Source organism: Scyliorhinus torazame, chromosome 17 (assembly GCF_047496885.1).
Source record: "Scyliorhinus torazame isolate Kashiwa2021f chromosome 17, sScyTor2.1, whole genome shotgun sequence".
NCBI classification, from domain to species: Eukaryota; Metazoa; Chordata; class Chondrichthyes; order Carcharhiniformes; family Scyliorhinidae; genus Scyliorhinus; species Scyliorhinus torazame.
In genome coordinates this window covers 26,151,294-26,173,570 of record NC_092723.1, presented here as the reverse complement: position 1 = coordinate 26,173,570, position 22,277 = coordinate 26,151,294, and the positions used below count along the sequence as shown (strand labels likewise).

At 50.4% G+C, this 22,277-nt stretch overlaps 1 protein-coding gene across 1 annotated transcript; it reads left to right on the top strand.

The window, feature by feature from the left end:
• Positions 1-2,470: 2,470 nt before the first annotated feature.
• LOC140393515 (prokineticin-1-like) lies at positions 2,471-21,912 on the top strand. Its single transcript, XM_072479827.1, has 3 exons — positions 2,471-2,638; positions 15,953-16,078; positions 20,553-21,912. Exons 1-3 carry the CDS (start codon positions 2,570-2,572, stop codon positions 20,673-20,675), a joined length of 318 nt encoding a protein of 105 aa, XP_072335928.1. The 5' UTR covers positions 2,471-2,569; the 3' UTR covers positions 20,676-21,912.
• The last annotated feature ends 365 nt before the right edge of the window (positions 21,913-22,277 follow it).

Sequence of the window (22,277 nt, the reverse complement as noted above, 5' to 3'; positions counted from 1 at the left end):
GGAAACATAGAGAGGGCATTGTTAGCCATACTCGTGGTTCACAGTCGTGGCAACAAGGGGTGTGAAGGCAAGATTGGGGGAGTTGAAGGGAGAAGGGAGGTGGAGAGAGGTTAGGGGTAGCATGGAAGGTTGGGGGGGGGGGTTTGCTTGTGTGGCGGTGGAAAGGTCTCGGTTGGGGGGGGTGGTGCCGGTAGCATTGGTGTCGACTCACCCATGTGCTGCCCGGTGTAGGTCATTGACCTTTTTCTGGCACTGGAGGCCAGTTCTCATGGTCACGCCCCCGGCGCTCACAGCCGCCGCCACCTCATCGCAGGCAGCACTGGCTGCCCTATGGCTGACACTCCGGGACCCCGGGGGAGGGGGGGGACAGGACATCTCTCCTGGCCTCCACTGTGTCTAGGAGCATAGCCAGATTTACATCCCCAAATCTTGGGTCCGGTCTCCTGGGCACCATTTTTGCGAGCTGGCTGGGTTTGGCTGTGCAAGAGTTGTTTAATTGCTGGTCGACCTTAGTGTGAATTGGCGAGCGCGGTGCCAGTGAATCCGCTGGCGAGTAGCCCGTGGCGCCTCGTTAAGTGGACCAATTAATGTTGAATAGCGTTGCCGGCCAAATGAGCAGGTTCCGCTCGCTACCACAATGAGAATTCTTTCTGGCGAATCCCGCACTAGGTGTGTAAAAGTCATTAACTCAACAGGATCAAAAATTATGAACAACAATATGTTAAGATAGCGGATGGAAAATACAAGTCCTGATAGAATTTACATTCACTTCAGCTACCTGAGTTGAACTGCAGTGTTAGCATTTAAAACTAAATTAGACCAAATGTTCATTATTGATTTAGTTTCAGAGCCAATGGCTGTTCCTGAATTATTGAGATAAACAAATCAGAGTGTCTGACCTTTGAATATGATTTAATTCTTTGAACAGTCGATCGCTTAAATGCTTCGGGATTCCTTTTCCAGCAATGGCTTAAAACAAAGATCAATGGAAGTATGAGTAGACTTTCCACCTTGTGTTAGTGAGCACACTCTCACAACGCTGATTCATAAAGATAGCTCAGGGATTTGAGAAGAAAGATAGAAAGAGAAAGAGGGCGAGAGAGTGGGGAAGAGACAGAGAAAGAAACAGAGAGAAAGAGGGAGAAAGGAAGAAAGCGATAAACTGAGGGAGACAGAAACAGAGAAAAAAGTGAAAGAGTTAAAGAACAAGACAGAGGGGGAGGAAAGGGCGATTGAGAGAGGGATAGAAAGAGAGGCAGAGAAAGAGAGATAATGAAGTCAGAAAGATTTACTGGCCTTGTTGCTTTGTGTCGTGACAAGGACGTTGAATCTCGCGAGAGACTTCACGCGCGATGCTGAAGGCGTCTCATGAGATTCAACGAACTTCGTGAGACATTGCGACCTGCGCCTCGCCTGCGCTGGGCAAGATCCAGATCAGTATGTCTCAATGATCCATTAGGCTCATTCAGATATGTTTGCTCTGGATTCTCCCGGAGCCTGGGAACTAATGGCCTCCCCAGCAGGACATTGACCGGGCGTCATTTAGTGCTGGTCCACACAAACTTGGACCAGTCATAACGGCCCCGGGGGCTCCCAGGCCATGAGAAACCCCTGGGTGGTTGGAGACAGGGCAGATGGTATCCTGGCACTCCTGCTGGCACCTGGACACCTTGGCACTGTGAGCCATCTGGGCACGTCCAGGCTGGCAGGGGCACTCTCAGGGTCTCAGGTTGATAGTGCCATGGTGCCCATGTGCCAGGTTGCCTGTGCCAGGTGTCGGGCCTGGGGGTGCCTTACCCATAAATGGTGGGGTGAGGTTGGGGGGGGGGTGGAGGCTCAAGGACTCCGGAAGACGTATGGTGGATGAAGTGGGGGTGGGTCTGGAGGGTGCAGTGAGGGGGACCGAAAGATTGGGGCTGCCTTTAGAAATGGTGCCCCGATCCATGCGTAGTCTTCCTGGCTGGCGAGCTGAGCTCATCAGTGCAGGAAATGACTGGTGTGGTGTCTCTGTGGGGCCCTGCCAAGGCCAAAGAAACCCAGCAAAGTGCCATTGAATAGTGGGATCTTTCTCAGCGCTGGGCACCGAAAAACACACGGCTGTACAGTCCCAATGTGCTCTGAAATGTTCACGTTGAATCGCTCCCTAATGAGGAAGGAATAGAGAGAGAGGTAGGGAAAGAGCCAGGCAGCCACAGAGGCAGAAAGGGAAAGTGGAACGAAAGAGACAGAAAGAGAGAGAGAGACAGAGGAAGGAAGACAGATTGAGAGAGACAGAGCCATAGAGATAAAAAGGAAGAGACTGAAAGAAGCAGAGGCATTGATAGATAAAGACAATGAGAGAGACTGATAGAGAGAAAGAAAGAGAAAAAGACAAATAGAAAGAGACAGCAAGAGAGAGAAAGAGGGAGACGCCTCACTATCAGATTACCACAGCTTCATGAAGAGCAGGATCTGAAGTGGGAGGGTACAGTTCTTGGAGATCCCTGCCTGATTCAGAGTGTATTATACAATCCAGCTCCACAGACTGAGACAGACGCCCAACACTGTTCAGACAAAGCTGGGATTGAATATGAAATCTCTGCTCTTTCTAACTTTCCTACTTTTATCAATACCAAGCCAAAGTGTTGTTATTACAGGGGTAAGTCTGCATATTTTATTTAAAAAATTATATCGGTAGATAAAGTATCGTCAGTGAATTTATTCATATATCTGAGATTTAGAGATTTGAAAATGTGTATTTTCTGAATCTAGTGACAAATTGTGTTGTTAATGTTTCTTGGTGTTATTGTTCAGCGCTGAAGTGAAATAATTTCAATCTGTTTAATTAATTAATACATTGAACAGGATAAATACCAGATACTATTCCCTTCGGTGGATTGTGCTTAATTTGTTCAAACACATTTTTTAAAAAGTTGTCTGGTGCTGCACGATGTTGTGTTCTGAACATTACGGATGCAAAGCATATTTTATACATAAAATAATTGTCGCGCAGAATCAGGTTGGAAGTGCAGTAAAACTAATGCATCTGGTTTGACAATGATCCACTGACGTGATAAAAAATTGGGGCAAAGCACCCCAGGAACATCAATCCAGCCATTTGTTCTTTTAGGCAAGCATATCGGTCGGTAGGAGATTTCCGGTGTTCAGTTATTTGCAGGTGAGTACTGGTTTTCTGTCATCGAATTTTATTTTTTCGAAAACGTGAAATGAGTGTTTATACCGGTGTTGGTGTGACGGCAATCCTGGCCGGAGTTAGAGGAGATCCTTTCGCTGCTGTGCCTGTCCTTGTCTTCTTCAAACCAAGAAATGTCAGGGGCCAGGAATGCAACAGTGAGATGCTGAAACCCGAGCTCAACTAGAACAACATTCAGAAACAGGTGGCAGGAACTGATCGGGGAAGGAAGCGATTTGCGAAAGCGGGGAAGATACACAGACCAATCCAGCAAGACGAGCAGTTTGAAATGAAAGCAGGCAGAGATTGGCGGTCAGTGTCTGAGAGGAAAAATACTTCAGGGTAAAGGAAGTAAAATCTGACAGTGCAACTCAATGGATTTAGCTTTAGTGCTTTGCCAAGGGTTAAGACGGTTTCATACGGGCATCAGGGGCAGTGCCAGGTTGGTGCTGTCCAGAACATAGGACATAGAACATACAGTGCAGAAGGAGGCCATTCGGCCCATCGAGTCTGCACCGACCCACATTAAGCCCTCACTTCCACCCTATCCCCGTAACCCAATAACCCCATCTAACCTTTTTTAAACACTAAGGGCAATTTAGCATGGCCCATCCACCTAACCTGCACGTCTTTGGACAAGGGGTGGGTCCTGAAAGGGAGAGGGTTTGAAAGGGGGTGTGGCCTGAAGGGGGGGCAGGGAAATGAAGAGGGGGGCATGAGAGGGGGGGCATGAGGGCGGGGATGTAATTTGGCGACCCTATAATGGGGTGTCGCTCACCTTGGGTTGTGGGGAAGGGGGAGAACGCTGGTGCCGGTGACTGGGGGAGGGGACCTGAAGGCAGTCTCATTGGCAGGGCCCCAAACTGTGGGGGGTGGGTGTGGGGGAGGACGGCGACATGTTTAGGCCCCGCCCCTCTCAGCGCCGGTGCAAAACTCACCCCCCCCCCACCCCTCCAAAAAACTTCCACGTGTGGGCAGATTACGATCTGGATTGCGCTGACCCACACAACGGAAGTTGCATCACGTTTACCTCTGGGTGCCATACTTAGAAATATTTTGCAGAATTCCATCCATAATCTGTGAGTCTGAGTGTCCATAGAATCCATACAGTGCAGAAGGAGGCTATTCGGCCCATCAAATCTGCACTAACCCTCTGAAAAAGCACCCTACCCAGGCCCACTCCCCCACCTATCTCTATAACTCTGTAACCCCCTCTAACCATTGGACACTAAGGGGCAATTTACCATGGCCAATTCACCTAACTTGCACATCTTTGGACTGTGGGAGGAAACCGGAGCACCCGGAGGAAACCCACGCAGACAGTGGAAGAACATACAGACTCCACACAGACAGTCACCCAAGGCTGAATTGAGCCCAGGTCCCTGGTGCTGTGAGGCAGTAGTGCTAACCACTGTGCACCGTGCCGCCTGTTGTGTTATGCTGCTTCGTGTAGCATAAGCTGCTTCCTTGATGTATGCTTTGACAAAGGAAGCTCCAGACTATGAAATGAGTTCAACATGTTTGTTGAACTATTAACCCAGTTCTTAAATGCATTCGATTCTCTGCTAATCTAGCTGTAGTAAGTCAGTCTATCTTTACCAGCCTGCTCTAAGCCACGTGTTGGGTGTGATGCTGTTGATCAACCCTGACGTACTCTCTAGATGTCTGTCTGTGGAAAGAGGCAAAGCATGTGTGCCCTGTCCTTTTATATGGATCGTGAAGTGCCCCCTTGTGGTAATGCCACCTCTGGGTTACCCATTGGTTGTGTCCTGTTGTAATGACCCATTGGCTGTATGTCTGCATGTCATGACATCCCTCTAGTGGTTACTTAGTTGTAGTGTATTTACATTGACCCCTTGTGTATATACAGTGATGCATATCACCACACTGCCCTGTCAGTATATGTCTGTGCATCTGTGTCATCTATCCCTGCATGTGTACGTCTTTCTGTCTATATACATGTGTCTGTCTATACGAGTATGGCTGTGAATCTGTATATTTGTGTGTCAGTGTGAGAGAGAAAGAGAAAATGGAAAGACAGAAAATCAGAGATCTGCAGCCAGAGTGGGAGAGTGTGTGTGTGTGCGAATGAGGGAGATAAATGAGACAGAAACATTCAGAGGCATTGCTATTCAGTTGCACTGGTTAGTGAGAATGGGATGGGAGTGGCCCAAAAACGCCTTTCCCTGTCCGAACACACAGTATACAGGACACTATAATACACTGTAACAGTATTTGTATACAGTATACTGTACAGGAGCTGGTGCTACATCTCTGCCTTTTGTCTGTAACCCTACAAGTTCCTCGTGCTCAAGTAGCATCCAATTCTTTCTTAAAATTATTGACACAATCAGCTTCCACCAGCCTTTCAGGTCGATCCCAATGCCCGTGTGGAAAAACAAACATTTCCCCTCACCTCATCTCTGGAACTTTGGCCAATGATTTTTAATCAATTGTCCTCCGGTTAATGGCTCACTCACCAAGAGGATCATTTTTCTCGATCTACTCGATCAATATCTGTCATCACTCTGAACTCTCTCTGAGGGTCAGCTCTTAACTCTTTCTGTTCCAGAGAGAACATTTCAAACTTTTCCAACCTCTCCTCATCACTGAAGGCTCCCATCATTGGCGATATTCTGGCAAAGCTCTTTTGGACCCTTTACTTCGTTCCTCAAGTGAAACGTCCAGAGTTATCCACTATGACCCAACTGAGACCTAACTGGTGTTTCAGGTGATTCTGTTGTATTTAAAAAAAAAAACATTCTAAAACGGCGCGTGAGAATCGTGCGCGAGCCGGAAAATGTGTCCGCCGGCGGGCTCCCGAAGAAATGACATGCTCCGGTGCCTTGACAGCAGCGTCAATGCATTTTAACTCCACACGTACAGTAAACGCCGTTGGCATATCATTAATGTGCCTGACTGGGGATTCTCCAGGGCTCATGTGATGCTCCCCCTCCATCAGGAGGAATTACCGACGTGAGGTCCACTTGCGGCTTTAAAACTCGGAAAACATGCGCCGTGGCTGCTGATGGAGAGAGAGGAGGTTGGTCATGTTCCCAGAGGCGCGAACGTGCGCTGCCGGTCCAGCCGCTGGCATGGCTGGCTGGGGGGCACAGCGTCCACCAGGGCCGGGGGGTGGGGAGTAGTGGGGGGCAACCAGGGGATTGGCTGGGAAGTCAGGGTGACCCTGCCTCCCCCCCCATGACCGCGGTGTCCAGGCACAGACCTCCATTCCCGCCGCCTGCAAGGCAGCCATCTTGTTGCGCACCCCACTGACCATACACGGCCCATGGTTGCACAGAGTGGCACCGCCGAATGGGTACCCCCACCTCACCACTCCCGCAATCCACCCCCCCCTCCACCCAATCAATCTCCTCCCCCACCCACAGCCTGGCACCACCCGCTGGCGGGGTATCACATGGCCCACTCAAGGTGGGCGCCCACAGTACCCCCGACAAGATGGCACTGGACAGGGCCACAGACCATACCTCTGGCATAGGTCGGGCCATCCACCGGTACCCCTGCTGCAGGGACGGGTGACGGGGCCAGAAGCCCCGCTGTGCCGGGTGCGGTGTGGAGGGCAGAGTGCTGGGGGAACGGCCAAGGGTGGGTGTGGGCATGGGAGAGGAGGGAGGGAGTCATGTGGAGGCAAGAACTGCAGTGCAGGCCAGGGCCACCGTGTAGCCCGTTGGACTTGGTTGGGCACGGGGTTACGCACCATGCTAACATGTTTGCCTTTAACCCCCTGCAGACAATGGACTTCGGAATCCAACCAGGAATGCTGCCCTTCATCTTAGCCGCAGATCTGAGGGATGCACTAAGGCTGTACGAGCAGGAGCTGCTCGAGGAGGACCCTGCAGCAGCAGCAGAGCCTGACCCAGAGGAACAGGATCCAGCCGGTGAGGATGGAGAGCAGGCCGCCCAACAGGCTAAAGCAGAGGTGGGAAGAAGGCCCCACATCAGGCCTTGTGTGTACTGGCAGTGCCTGTCATTCGAGGACCTGCCGGACTGGGCATGTTGCCGAAGACTCCGGCTGAGCAGGGGAACTGTGTGACCTACCTGCCAGATCATGGGGTGCACCTAGAACTGCTGGAAAATGGGGGAGGACACTTCTCCCGCTGGCCATCAAAGTGACGGCGGCATTGAACCTCTTTGCCACGGGGTACTCCAGGCAGGGACTTGTCTGGGATCTCGCAGACCTCGCTGCACAGGTGCATCTGTGCCATCATGGAGGTCCTATATGCCTGGCTGGAACATTATATCAGTATATCTGGTGCTCCAATGGGGGTGAGGTGGGGGTACCCATACGGCGGTGCCACTCTCTGCAACCATGGCCCGTGGACGGTCAGTGGGGTGTGCAGCAAGATGGCTGCCTTGCAGGCCGCGCGCGGGAATGGAGATCCGTGCCTGGACACCCCGATCATGGCGGGGGGGAGGACGGGGGGGGGGGGGGCATCCCCTGGTTGCCCCCCACTACTCCCCAAATCACGGCTGCATCTGCACTACCAGATGTGCCAATAGATCCCATTCTATTATTTCAAAGGACAGCAGGGGAATTCTCCCTGTGTCCTGGTCAATGGGCTGGATTCTCCGATTCTGGGGTTATGTCCCAACGGCGGGGTGGGAACGGTGCTGATTTACGCCAGACAAAATGGCGTAAAGCGGCCATTGATTCCCCATTTTGCTGGGGGCTAGCACGCCAGCAGCATAGCGTACCCGGCTCCAGCTGCCGATACGGCCTGGAGGATTGCCGGGTGCTTGGCCGCGCATGCGCACGGTGCCGGCCTGCAGCAGCCGGGCCGTGCTACACGGTGGAGGCCGCTTGCGGACCCGGCCCGCGGAATAGTGCCCCCCCTTTGGATGGCTCGCGCACCCTGGCCCCCCCCCCCCCCACAGTGCCCCCAGCCCCTAATAAAGTCCCCCCCCCTGCCCACGGATCAGCCCTGCTGGACTGAGTCCGCTGCCGCCACGCCGAGTTCCCGACGAATGAGACCACTCGCGACCAATGCCGTCGGGAACTCGGTCGGTCAGGCATCCTGAGGCTGTCGATACGTGGCGCGGCGTACTCTCTGAGCACGCTGCTTTGGAGGGTGCGGGGCATCGCGAAAGCGCCGCCCCATTTGGTTGGGAACTGTGATTCTCCAGACAATCGCTGAGCGATTTCGGCGTCGGCGACCAGAGAATCCAGCCCAATGTGCATCCCTCAATCAAAATCACTAAAACGGATTTAACATGTAGTTATTTGTGTGATCATGCTACGTAAATATTGTCTGTCTTGTTTCCTGTTGTACAATAGTGGCTACATTTCAAAAGTACTTTCTTGACAGCAAAGCACTTTGGGACATCTGAGGCCTTGAATGTTGCTCTGGAAATGCTACTTTCTCCTTTTCTAGCCACTGTTTAGAATCATATGACAAAGTCCCAACTATGGTACAGTTTCCATCCTCTCTCTTAACTCAACACATTTAGATTCATTCAAAGATCCATTTAATAAATCCTTTCTATCAGAAATTCATTTCACCCATACTAAATACTGCCAGTCCAACGTCTCCTGTTCCTTCTCTATTAGTCGGGAACACCAATTAACTATTAATATTAAAAACACATTCCTGTTATTGTTTGAGCCATTTCTCTGTTAATGCAACCTCGTCATAATCCCCATGTGACAATTAATGCCTGCAGCTCATGAAACGTATTAATCTCACGACAGATATTGACGTACATACATTTCGATTTCTTCTTCACCGTTTTTCCTATCTTCCCCAATCTGGTTCCAGCAATTTGGGGGATATTTCTAATTTTCCTTCTGTTTATATCTCTCTGTTCTTTGATCTCTCCGCTGCTACCTTCTGTGATCTTCTGACTTTCTCACCCTACCAAACTAGTTTAAATCCTCCCCAACAGTATTGGTTAACAGGTTAACCGCTGATATCCCGAAAGACGTGCTTGTTAGGTGAATTGGACATTCTGAATTCTCCCTCTGTGTACCCGAACAGGCTCCGGAATGTGGCGACTAGGGGATTTTCACAGTAACTTCATTGCAGTGTTAATGTAAGCCTACTTGTAACAATAAAGATTATTTTAAAAAGCTGGAAATCTGAAATAAAAATAGAAAATGCTGGAAAGAGCAGGTCAGGCAGCATTTGTGGAGAAACAGTTAATATTTCAGTCCTATGATCTAATGTCCATCTTGTATATGTGGACCTTTTGCCCAAAACAATACACAACGCTCCAAGAATTTGAACCCTCACTTCAACAATACTCCCATAGCCACACATTATCTTCCTGTTTCTATACTCACCAGCATGTAATACTCGGAGTAATCCTGCAACTTTGATCTTTGAAGTTCCGTTTTTTAAAATCTTTCTCCTAGATCTTGAATAATATACCATAGGTTGCAGTATACCCCACATCCTAATTCTTATTATTTGTTCATGGAATGTAGGCAGAACTGGAAAAGCCAGCATTATTGTCCAGCCCTAATTACCCTTAGAATGTGGTGATGAGCCGCTATTTTGGACTGTGCGGTCTGCCGGGTGTAGGTACACCTTGTGCGGGGAGGAGGAGAGTTCCAGGGTTTTAAAACAGTGGCAGTGATGTGGCTCCAAGTCAGGATGGTGTGTGATTGGGGAAGAGGTGTTTCCAAAGGATGGAGTGCCAACCAAGTGGGTTGCTTTGTCCTGGACGATGCCGAGCTTCTTGAGTGTTAAGGTAGACCTATGGGGTAAAAGGGCTGTTTGAAGGTCTTCATTCTTTTTAAGGAGTTTTTTTTTGTGTGTACCCCTCTTTCTGTCACCCTGTTTAACTGTGGCTATCTTGGGGAGCTGTTAGCTGGTGCCTGGACGTGATGGCAACTTGGGCAAAGTACTCATCTGAAAATTGTGGGCAGTTTTCCGGCATAATCTTGTCCTGGAGTCCGTGGCTCATGAACATCTCTTTCTGTGCTTTGACTACTGTCTCTATGGCTGTCATGTCCAGTTCCTTCACCTCAAAGGCATCTGGAAAGGTAATCCACCGTAAAAAGGAATGATTTGCTGTTGTAGTCAAATAACTCAAAGCCCAGTCTCTCCGATAACCTGGTGGGGAACTGTGTGAGAGCGAGGGGCACTCTTTGGTCCTTTTTGTGCAGGACACACAGCTGACAGTTCACTATCATGTCCTCATTTACCGGGAAATGCCTGGCCAGCAGACAGTGGATTGGGACCGTGCCCTGCACTTGGTGAGGTCCAGAAGGTCCTGGTGGAATTTGTTTTGGAGGATCGCTAGCCAAAAGGAAACTGGGGTGACCAGCCTCTCATTGCAGACCAGATGATCGTCAGTGAGAGTAAAGTGTTTTTGTTGTTTGAACCAAGCTTTCATGGTACCACTGTTTGGTCTCTGCGGCCACCCTTGTTGGCAGTCATGGCAGACGCGGACACACTCTCACATTGGATTTGCCCCTGGCGAATCTGTTGGGGGTTACTTGCAGTTACTGTCAATTGCCTCTTTGTCAATTGGGAGGAAGCTTCAAATCTCTCGACCGGATTGACATCCTGTTTTGTTGAAAGGTCCACTGTGACCTTAGAAAGTGTGTCTGCTATAGTTTGAGACCGTACACATTCAGGAAAAAAACCCAAAGGAAAACCTCATGAGGTGTAGGCGGAAACTCTGGATTCTGGTCGGCATTCACACGTAGAAACGTACACAGAAACGAGAAGCAGGAGGAGGCCATTCGGCCCCTTGAGCCTGCTCCGCCATTCATTATGATCATGGCTGATCATCAAGTTCAATATCCTGATCCCGCCTTCTCCCCCATATCCTTCGATCCCTTCAGCCCCTCGATCTATATCTAATTCCATCTTGCAATTACACAATGTTTTGGCCCCAACTACTTTCTGTGGCAGTGACTTCCACAGATTCACCACTCCCTGGGAGAAGAGATTTCTCCTCACCTCAGTCCAAAAAGGTTTACCCTTATCCTCAAACTATGACCCCTCGTTTTGGACTCCCCCACCGTAAGGAACATTCTTTCTGAATCTACCCTGTCTAATCCTGTTAGAATTTTGTGAGTTTCTATGAGATCCCCTCTCACTCTTCTAAACTCCAAGAATATAATCCTAACCGATTTAGTCTCTCGTCATTTGATAGTCCCGCCATCCCAGGAATCAGCCTGGAAAACCTTCGCTGCACTCCCTCCATAGCAAGAGCATCCTCCCTCAGATCAGGACACCAAAACTGCACACAATACTCCAGGTGTGACCTCACCAACGCCCTGTACAATTGCAGTAATACATCCCTATTCCTATACTCAAATCCTCTCGCTTTGAAGGCCAACATACCATTTGCCTTCTTTACTGCCTGCTGTACCTACGTTCTTACTTTCAGAGACTGATGCACAAGGATTCTAAGGTCTCGCTGAGTATCCGCCTCTCTCAATTTACACCCATTCAAATAATAATCTGATTTCCTATTTTTGCTACCGAAGCGGATAACCCCACATTTATCCACATTATACTGCATCTGCCATGCATATGCCCACTCACTCAGCCTGTCCAAATCCCGCTGAAGCATCTCTGCATCCTCCTTACAGCTCACCCTCCCACCCAACTTTGTATCATCTTTGCCAGCTCCTCCTCATCGAGCAATGACACCAGTGGCTTATGGCCTGGTTCAATGATGACCTTTGACCAATGATGTGGCCTGATAATTTCTCACATGCTAACATGGCTCTAATTCTAATGACAGCGTATCTCATCTATGTGTCTGACGATCTTCTGGCAGTGCAGTCCACGAGTCGGTAACTTCCATCTAGTTGCTCTTGATATAGGACCGCTCAGAGGCCTGTGGATGAAGCATCCGCTGCTATGGTGGGTGGCAGGGATGGACCATAGTGGCGAGCATTACTTTGATGTGAGTGAATCTTGCTCTTGACGTGTGTCCCAGCACCATGCCTGGCCTGTCTTAAGTAGATGTCTCAAAGGTTCTGTGACTTGTACCATATTTGGTATGGATTCTGCCAACTGCTTCACGGTCCCCAGGAATCTCTGGAGACCTGGAATCGAGGATGAGTTTGGAAACTGACTAATAGCTTTTGTTTTCTATGAGTCCGTCTTTCTTGCCCCTGGCAAGAGAGGGAAATAAAACTGTCGAGTTTTCCTGTTCTTAATCCAGTAGCCCCTGGTGCATTGAGTTTATGTCAGCGTTGTGTGAGGACAGGATAATTAAAGCTAACCAACCCCCAACGCAAACCTGAATTTAATACAGACATCACTGGAAATACTCAGCGGATCAGCCAGCACCTGATCGAAGGCCATCGACCTGAAATGTTCAGACATTTCTTTTTTAATCGTTGAACATGCTGCCTAGCTGGCTGAGTATTGACAGGGTTCTACGTCTGCATTATGAAACACATATTCCGAGATAGTATTTAGCCATTTTAATTACCGCTCGCAGAGTCACAGCTCACAACTAAAATGAAGAGTAAGGGAAAATAAAAGGCGTATTCCTTTTCAGACATCTCTCCCCTTTCTCAGCGACATGGTGCCTTCCATATCCCAAGTGTTGAAACCGCTGAGATTCACACTAACTGGATGAGTTGTGTGATTGACTACACGCGTGTTCACAGACACGTGAACTCAGCACAAGTGACAATCAAATGGAGAGAGAAGGGATGATCAGTTTTGTGGTTATTGATATGGAGGGGTGAAAAGCAAACATGTGTGAGTCACAAAACACTCTGAGTCCCATTTGCAGACCTTTCGAAACACTCCCAATGCTTAATTATATTTTGCAATTGGAACTGAATTTCGGATAGGGCCATATAAATTTGCTTCCGAGCCAATGTGCAATTTCACCTCGCTCATTTAATGAGTAGGTGAATCCCTGCCTTTGTCAATAGACAGATAAATCGATTAGCTACAATATTTATGATCTTGCCAATCCTACCCTTCAATAGAGAAGTTGCCCCGCTCACTCCGTGCTTTAACAATTTGGTAAGTTAATCAAGTGCTACCTTAATCACCCTTTACTCATCAGAGTCTGGCTTTATCAGATTTCTGGGCAGAAATGCTGAGCACAACTTAGGGAATGATTTTGAGATACGAAGCACGGTTCTGTTCTGACCTACAGTAGTGCAAACACGGTCATTTCCCCTGAGGTGCGTTCACTCTATTGTGATATTCCTGATAGATGTACATCCATCAGCTCCAATGCCTCCGTAACCAAATACAGTGCACTGAAATTACTTATCTAAGATAATTAAAGGACCGATATTGATAAACATGAATCTTGTGCAATAAACCAGAATTCCTAATTATCAAATCTGTCCCAATTGTCATCCATTATTTAAGGAGAGGGCTGAATTGGCATTTGCGGCAGGATTTTCCTTGCAAGTTTCTGAATGCTGCCATTGGGAAACTCTGTGTTAGTGGCTGATGTGTGCAAGCGAAAAGCAATTCTATCCCGCCTTTGCGACCTGTCTGACACCCACCGTGGGTGTCACCTGCACTTTCAAAAACTCTGGGCAGGCTTCTCCGTTAGCCAATGCCGAAATCGGGAAATGCGATTTGCCGGAAAATAGCTTCCGACGCCAAAGCCGTGGCAGGCGCTGATTTGACGCCAGATCGCAATTTCTCCGTCACCCCGAAAACGGCATCAATGCGTTTCACTCTGCACATACTGTAGGCACCGTTTGCATATCCTGAGTGTCATTCATGGACCTGGCGTATCCCGCACTATTTTCCGAGTGTGTTCCACGTGACACCGGTGCCAGCCCCTCAACGGTACTGGAGACGGTCCAGGTGCGGCACACGTTTTTCTGTCATAAAAGTCCACGGATTCTCCAATGGCATCAACACTTAGCCGCAGGAACGGAGAATCCAGTCCCGTGTCTCAGAGAACTCACAATTCTCATTCAGCATCATGCTTCCTGCAGGTGTCTCAGGACTGCAGTGTGTCATGTACCTCCACTTTTGGGCCTTGAACCAAAACATGGTGTATTTGGCAGACGACACACGAGAGGCCTTACAAAATGTGGTAACCCGGCATAGCGGCTGCGGACTGAGTCCAGCGCCGCCACAGTTGGGCGGGAGCCGTGCTGCTGGCCAGAGGGGCTGAGGCGAGGGCTGGGGGACTGGCGAGGGATGACCACGGGGTGGCAAGGGATGTCCAGGTGGGCACTGTCTGGCAGGTCGGGTCCGCACACGGCCGGCGCCATGTTCTACAACGCGACCGCTGTAGGTGGTCGCCATGCGCATGCTCAGCCATGGACCCGGCAATTCACCGCCCATTTATTTCATGGAGGCCGGATGTTTTACATGGCACGGCTGCTAGCCCCTCGCTGGTCGGGGGATCGGTGCTGGGGCGCCGCCGATTTTCCCCACATAAACCACCACGGATCCTTTGGACCTAGCCTCAAAATTGGAGAATTTAGCCCCATGTTCTTCAAGAGTTGAGTCAGGCTTTCACTGAACACATTTACTGCTGTGTCAATGGCTTTGTTGAACTTGGTCAAGTTACCCCCAATATGGATGGCTCCGTTCGGTTGTGGAACCTGGACCATCCGGAACATTATGTGTGCAGAACCCGAATGGGAGAGGCAACAGGTCAACACGGTAGGGTAGAAATGAATAACTGGTTTATTCCAGTGTACACAGAAATAGTGAAGCTACTACTCCTCTCTCCAAAGGGCCACTCTCCCTGACCTGCACCCAGATCGGGGTTCTTATACTGAGTAGTTTTGCCTTGTTAAGGGGAAACCCCACCCCAAATTACCGGGAGAGTTCATACTCAGCTGTGTGAGGGGGAAATCGAATGAAGCACAGTCCTTGGCCCCCAAGGGGGTCATAACAATACTGTTGATGGTGTAACTGGGGCGATAACTCCCATATTTGTCATTTTATCCAACTATTGTTGCACTGGTTTCAAGAGCGGGTGAGGAATCTTTCATAGATTTCATAGAATTTACAGTGCATAAGGAGGCCATTCGGCCTATCGAGTCTGCACCAGCCCTTGGAAAAGGCACCCTGTCCAAGCCCACACCTCCACCCTATCCCCATAACCCATTAACCCCACCGGGCAATTTAACATGGTCAATCCACCTAACCTGCAGATCTTTGGACTGTGGGAGGAAACTGGAGCACCCGGTGGGAACCCACGCAGACACGCGGCGAGCGTGCAGACTCTACACAGACAGTCACCCAATGCCAGAAAATAGAAATGGCTACTCATCTCCTCGCTTCCCGTCAGCAGCCATTGCTCCAGCTTCACGTTTTTTAAAAGGAGCACCCGCGTGGTTTCTTGCTGGGGTGTCGAGTAATTCCCAGGAGGATGCTGCATTCGACTTCAATCTTGCTAATGAGATCGAAATGAATGCGAATGAGGGTTGATGGTATGCTCGCCAGTTTTGGGCGCGATCCGGAACGCGCTATCGGGAGCGGGCAGAGTGAATTGCAAATTGGTTCGCACCCAACGCGAATCGTGATTTTGGCCTATCCCGATATTTATCCGTCGTGTCCAAATCCGCGCGTGTGCAACACGGTGGTTAAATCCCGACTGTAATTTTTGCCTTCAGCTTCCAAGCCGTTTCTTGGAGCTTTTCTCTGGAGTTTTCTCCTGGTGGCTTTGCTTCTTTAGCTTTTCATCAAGCCAGAATCTTTCCTTTTCCGTTTTCCAGGGCGATCAGTCAGAGAGGTAATTGCAGGTTTTAAACATTTCCATTGGTTTTATTTTGCACACCATTGTGCAGCGTCTATCTGAGATTTAAGTGCCTCTCATTAACTCCCTCCCTCTTTCTCTTGCCAGGCCTGTGATCGGGATGTGCAGTGCGGCCCAGGGTCCTGTTGTGCTATCAGTCTGTGGTTGCGGGGACTCCGAATGTGCACCCCACAAGGACAGGAAGGGGACAAGTGTCATCCGTTCAGTCACAAGGTTGGAATCTGCTATGCCTCTAGTACATTGTGTTGGAATTCACACAGTCCGGTCCCATCTGACGGGACTTGACAAGAGAGGGAGAATCTTCCCAGAATAACACTGAGCCACGCTGACCAGAGGGACCCCGCTTTAATCCCCAGTCTGCCTTGGGATGCACCAATTAACTGAATACTCCCTATTCAGGGTCCTCTCTGCTGGACTGTGCACCAGGTGTAAGGAAACGTTACACAAAGCTACAAAATCCACCTGGTGCCGTGACCCATTGCTACAGTAGTCCCAACACTTCCAACAATCACAATCAACATCCTGGTGGTTACCATTGACCAGAAACTGAACTAAACACTGTGGGTACAAGCGCAGGTCAGAGGCTGGGAATCCTGCAGCCAGTAACTCCCCAAAGCCTGTCCACAAGGCACAAGTCAGGAGTGTAATGGAATACTCTCCACTTGCCTGGATGAGTGCAGCTCCAACAACACTCAAAGAAGTTCGACACCATCCAAGACAAAGCATCCCACTTGATTGGCACCCCTTCCACAAACATTATCTCCCTCCACCACCGACACACAGTGGCAGCCGTGTGTACCATCTAAATGATGCACTTAAGGAACTCACTTAGGCTCCTTTGACAGCTCCTTCCAAACCCCTGACGACTACCATCTTGAAAGATCAGCAGGTGTAGGGGAACCCCACCACTTGGAAATTCTCCTCCAAATCACTCCCTATCCTGACTCAGAAATATATCGCCGTTCCTTCACTGTTGCTGGGTCAAGATCCTGGAACTCTCTCCCTTGCAGCACAGTGGATGTGCCTACACCACGTGGACTGCTGGGTTTAAGTAGGCGGCTCACCACCACCTTCTCAAGGGCAGTGAGGGACGGGCAATAAATGCTAGCCTGGCCAGTGGTACCCACATCCCCTGAATGAATATAAAAACATTGTTCCATAATTAGCCTACCCCAGCTACCTATTTCCAACAGTAGATGTTAACCACATCCCTATGGCAGTGTTTCATTGAAATGGCAGCTTTACAAGGTTTTGGGGCTCCAACATGGCCGATTGTTGGAGACGGAGGTGTGTTGTTGCCTCAGTGACATGGGTGGGAGCTCAGTCAGAGATCGTGGCTCACTCCCCACAATATCTCATCCGACAATATCAATGTAAGCTCAGACAGGTGGCTGGCTTGTATTCCCCACACACCGTCTTGGCATCTCACCTGCAAAATGGTGCTCCCTTTATGCAGATCTTGCTTCCAATTTGTTTTACAAACTCGCAAGAGAATTTCCACTCGGAAATGAAGTGTCCACCTTTCCTTGTGCAGAAAAGAAAGCTCCAAACTGGAGGATATCTGATGTATTAAGGCTTGTTGTTGATGTGTCTATCGAGCATGTTACGTGGGAGATACAGCAGGAGAGTGAAAGGAGCCTCTCCTCACTAATCTTAATCCTCTCGAGAAGATCCAGCTAATTAAAATGTCCCCAATTGGGGAGGAAATTAACAGAGCAGCGTTGGATTACAAGTGACTAGTTGATCTCACTGGCATCAGACAGGGACACGCACCATGCAAAATCTAGCACCCTTTCACTGATCCATAAAACACACAAGAACACAGAAGGGACATTTCGCAGGAGGTCTTTATTAACTGCCGCCATTGTCACATCAACAAATTAAAACTGATCAGGATTTCTGCAGCCCCAGTTAAGTCGCCTGTGCCTTGTGAAAGAAGCGTGGGTTACTCAGTCCCCGCTCTCCCCGACACCGGAGCTTTCCTCCAAAGGTCAGCGTATCTCTCAATAGTCTGTCACATTTTCCATCCAGCCCATGATCATTCCCACGGAGCACAGGACTTAAAAATTTATCCGCTGTCCCTTACATTTACCCCTAACTTTATCGCGCACCTTTCACAACCCGGGGTATCTGAATGTGCTTCACACTAAGTGGAGTGTAGTCACCATTATGTGAAGGAGACGGTAACAGCGCCGTCCTACAAACAGAACTGAGTTCAATGACTCATTCAGTTGTTTTTGGTGATGGTAATTGAGGAATAAATACTGAGCCACTGGAAGTGCAGCACTCCCTCAGTACTGACCCTCTGACAGTGCAGCACTCCCTCAGTACTGACCCTCTCACAGTGCAGCACTCCCTCAGTACTGACCCTCTGACAGTGCAGCACTCCCTCAGTACTGACACTCTGACAGTGCAACAGTCCCTCAGTACTGACCCCTCTGATAGTGTAGCACGCCCTCAGTGCTGACCCTCTGACAGTGCAGCGCTCCCTCAGTACTGACCCTCTGACAGTGCGGCACTCCCTCAGTGCTGAACCTCTGACAGTGCAGCACTCCCTCAGTACTGACCCTCTGACAGTGCGGCACTCCCTCAGTGCTGAACCTCTGACAGTGCGGCACTCCCTCAGTACTGACCCACTGACAGTACAGCACTCCCTCAGTACTGACCCTCTGACAGTGCAGCACTCCCTCAGTACTGACCCTCTGACATTGCAGCACTCCCTCAGTACTGATCCTCTGATAGTGTAGTACTCCCTCAGTGCTGATCCTCTGACAGTGGAGCACTCCCTCAGTACTGACACTCTGACAGTGCTGCACTCCCTCAGTACTGACCCCTCTGACAGTGCAGCACTCCCTCAGTGCTGACCCTCTGACAGTGCGGCACTCCCTCAGTACTGACACTCTGATAGTGTAGCACTCCCTCAGTGCTGACCCTCTGACAGTGCAGCACTCCCTCAGTACTGACCCTCTGACAGTGCAGCACTCCCTCAGTACTGACCCTCTGACATTGCAGCACTCCCTCAGTACTGATCCTCTGATAGTGTAGTACTCCCTCAGTGCTGATCCTCTGACAGTGGAGCACTCCCTCAGTACTGACACTCTGACAGTGCTGCACTCCCTCAGTACTGACCCCTCTGACAGTGCAGCACTCCCTCAGTGCTGACCCTCTGACAGTGCAGCACTCCCTCAGTACTGACACTCTGACAGTGCAGCACTCCCTCAGTACTGACCCTCTGACAGTGTAGCGCTCACTCAGTATTGATCTTCTGTCAGTGTATAACTCACTCAGTAGTGGCCCTCCGACAGTGCAGCAGTCCCTCAATAGTGGCCCTCTGACAGTGCAGAACTCCCTTATTACTGGGCCTCCGCCGATGCAGTTATTCAATCCACATTGTTTCCCACTGATAAAATCCCATGGATTGGAACTTGTGCTTCAGTGAATTTGCAAATTGACCTGTGGCAATGACCTCTCATTGTGTGAATATCCCCAGTCTGGCTCAGTGACCTGGTGTTGCTGTCCTTGAACTATATCCTGGATTTAGTGTCCTGGGGTCCGAATCTTGGGATATGAGACCTCTGGTCAACATCCCGGGCTCATGTGTCCTGACGTCATATGTCCTGAGATAATGGGCGCGAACCTCCGCTCCCGCGCCTGGCGCGCCATTTTTCCCCCCGACGCCGGTCCGACGCCCTCCCGTGTTTCACCCAAGCGGCGAGAACGGCCCCGTCGTGTTCTGCGCAGTGCAGGCCGGAGAATCGCCCGAGACACCCAAAATGGCGATTCTCCACTATCCCCGCTATTCTCCGGCCCGGATGGACCGAGTGCCCTGCCCAATATGACGGGTTCCCCCCGGTGCCATCCACACCTGGTCGCTGCCAGCGGGAACAGCGCGGGAACGCTGGGGGGACGACCTGTGTGTGTGGGGGGGTTCCTGCACCGGGGCGGGGGGGGGGGGGTGGGGGACCTCAAATGGGGTCTGGCGTGCGATCGGTGCCCACCGATCGGCGGGCCGGCCTCTCTGAAGGAGGACCTCCTTTCCTCCGCCGCCCCGCAAGATCCGTCAGACATCTTCTTGCAGGGCGGCCTCGGGGAGGACGGCAACCACGCATGAGCGGGTGACGGCAGTTACGCGGCGCTGCCTTTACGCGGCGCCAATGTCCGGCGCGCGCTGACGACGCTGCTTTCGCGACACGCCCCCCGAGTTCCTCGCGGCACCGCTCCTACCCCATTTTCGGGCCTTGAATCGATCGCGATTGGGGCCGTTTCACGCCGTCATGAAACTCGACGGCGTGGGAATTTAGGTGCGGGAGAGGAGAATCGCGCCCAATGTGTCCTGGGACAAGTCTCCTGTCGTCACTGTCCTGAGGTCAATATCCTGAACTCAATGTCCTGTGGTCAGAGTCTTGGGATCAAAACCCTTGGGTCAATTTCTTGGGGTCAGTATATTGTCATTAGTACATTGCGGCCAGTGTCCTGGGGTCTGTGCCCTAGGGTCAGTGTCTTGTGGTCAGTGTCCTGGGGTCAGTATCAGAACATTTTGGCCTTTTTCAGGTCCAGCTTGCTTTTCTGTGTCCTAAACGTTTCACTTTCCCCCCTCACGGTCAGATTACCTTCTGGTTATTGCTCCTGTGAAATTCCTCTTTTCATGACATAATTTGTTGACTTTGACTTCTCTTTCCTACTGCAGGTTCCATTTTTTGGGAAACGCCAGCACCACATCTGCCCCTGTTTACCGTATCTGCTCTGCTCCAGGTCCTTTGACACCAGCTTCCGATGTACTTCTGATTTTAAAAACATGGACTTCCATTGAGAATGCAGCCAGTTTGTGACCAGCACCATCTCGGAGACCAGACACAGACGGCCACGCTGGTCACCCATCTCAGCACCTGACTGCAGCATTCTCCATTCTGTAATGTGGGGGGCACTTAGTGGGCCTGTTACTTTAATATGGTCGGCAGTTGTGGGCAGCACCCAGTGTGCCTGTCCCTTTAATGTGGGTCACGCTCATTAGGCCTGTCCCTTTAAAATGGGCAGTTGCACTGGGCCTGTCTCTTTACTGTGAGTAGCACTAACTGGGCCTGTCTCTTTAATTTGGGCAGCATTCACTGGGCCTGTCCCTTTAACGTGGGCAGCGTTCACTGGGCCTGCCTCTTTACTGTGAGTAGCTCTCACTGGGCCTGTCTCTTTAATGTGGGCAGCATTCACTGGGCCTGTCCCTTTAACAGGGGCAGCGTTCACTGGGCCTGTCTCTTTAATGTGGGCAGCGTTAACTGGGCCTGTCTCTTTAATTTGGGCAGTGCTCACTGGATCTGTCTCTTTAATGTGGGAAGCACTCAGTAGGCTTGTCCCTTTAATGTGGGCAGCATTCAATGGGCCTGCCCCTTTAACATGGGCAGCATTCACTGGGCCTGTCTCTTTAATGTGGGCAGTGCTCACTGGGCCTGTCTCTTTAATGTGGGCAGTGCTCACTGGGCCTGTCTCTTTAATGTGGGCAGTGCTCACTGGGCCTGTCTCTTTAATGTGGGCAGTGCTCACTGGGCCTGTCTCTTTAATGTGGGCAGTGCTCACTGGGCCTGTCTCTTTAATGTGGGCAGTGCTCACTGGGCCTGTCTCTTTAATGTGGGCAGTGCTCACTGGGCCTGTCTCTTTAACATGGGCAGTGCTCACTGGGCCTGTCTCTTTAATGTGGGCAGTGCTCACTGGGCCTGTCTCTTTAATGTGGGCAGTGATCTCTGGGCCTGTCTCTTTAACATGGGCAGTGCTCACTGGGCCTGTCTCTTTAATGTGGGCAGTGCTCACTGGGCCTGTCTCTTTAATGTGGGCAGCGTTCACTGGGCCTGTCCCTTTAACATGGGCAGCGTTCACTGGGCCTGTCTCTTTAATGATGTTGGGTTTAATCTGCTAACTGCTTGATCCAGTTATACTGAGACTTCATTCCCTCACAGAATAACACCGTGTTCTTGTGTTAATTATACCATTTCCAGCAAGGAAATCTCATTTCTGATGTTGATCTTCTAAAGTGACAATAAACTCACAGCACCACACAAGTGAATTTTATCTATGTGATGATCACTCACACACATCCTTTACCATCCTCCCCTCCCTGCTAGGCCAGGCCCAGACTCTCAGCCAGCACCACTCATGGAGTTGAGCCATCAAGTTATTTCTCCTCCTTTCCCCTGCATTCCAACCAAGAGGGTATGAAAGGTTAATGTTACAGAGTGACTTAGCGTCAGCACCGGGACAGTGTCAGCCCCCTCGACCCTGCAAAGGTCTCACTAGGAGAGCTGTCCCATAGACGGGTAGAAGCAACGCCTTGCAGACAATGTCCCAGACATCACCTTCCTTGACAGGACAGACCCAGCAGGGGTGGCGACACAGTGGTATCCTGGGAGGGAGCTACCCTGGAAGC

Coding starts and splice junctions, on each gene's coding strand:
- LOC140393515 (XM_072479827.1), top strand. CDS start 2,570: ATGAAATCTCTGCTCTTTCTAACTTTCCTACTTTTATCAATACCAAGC. Junction 2,639..15,952: donor AAAGTGTTGTTATTACAGGG/GTAAGTCTGCAT, acceptor TTCTCTTGCCAG/GCCTGTGATCGGGATGTGCA. Junction 16,079..20,552: donor GTCATCCGTTCAGTCACAAG/GTTGGAATCTGC, acceptor TTCCTACTGCAG/GTTCCATTTTTTGGGAAACG.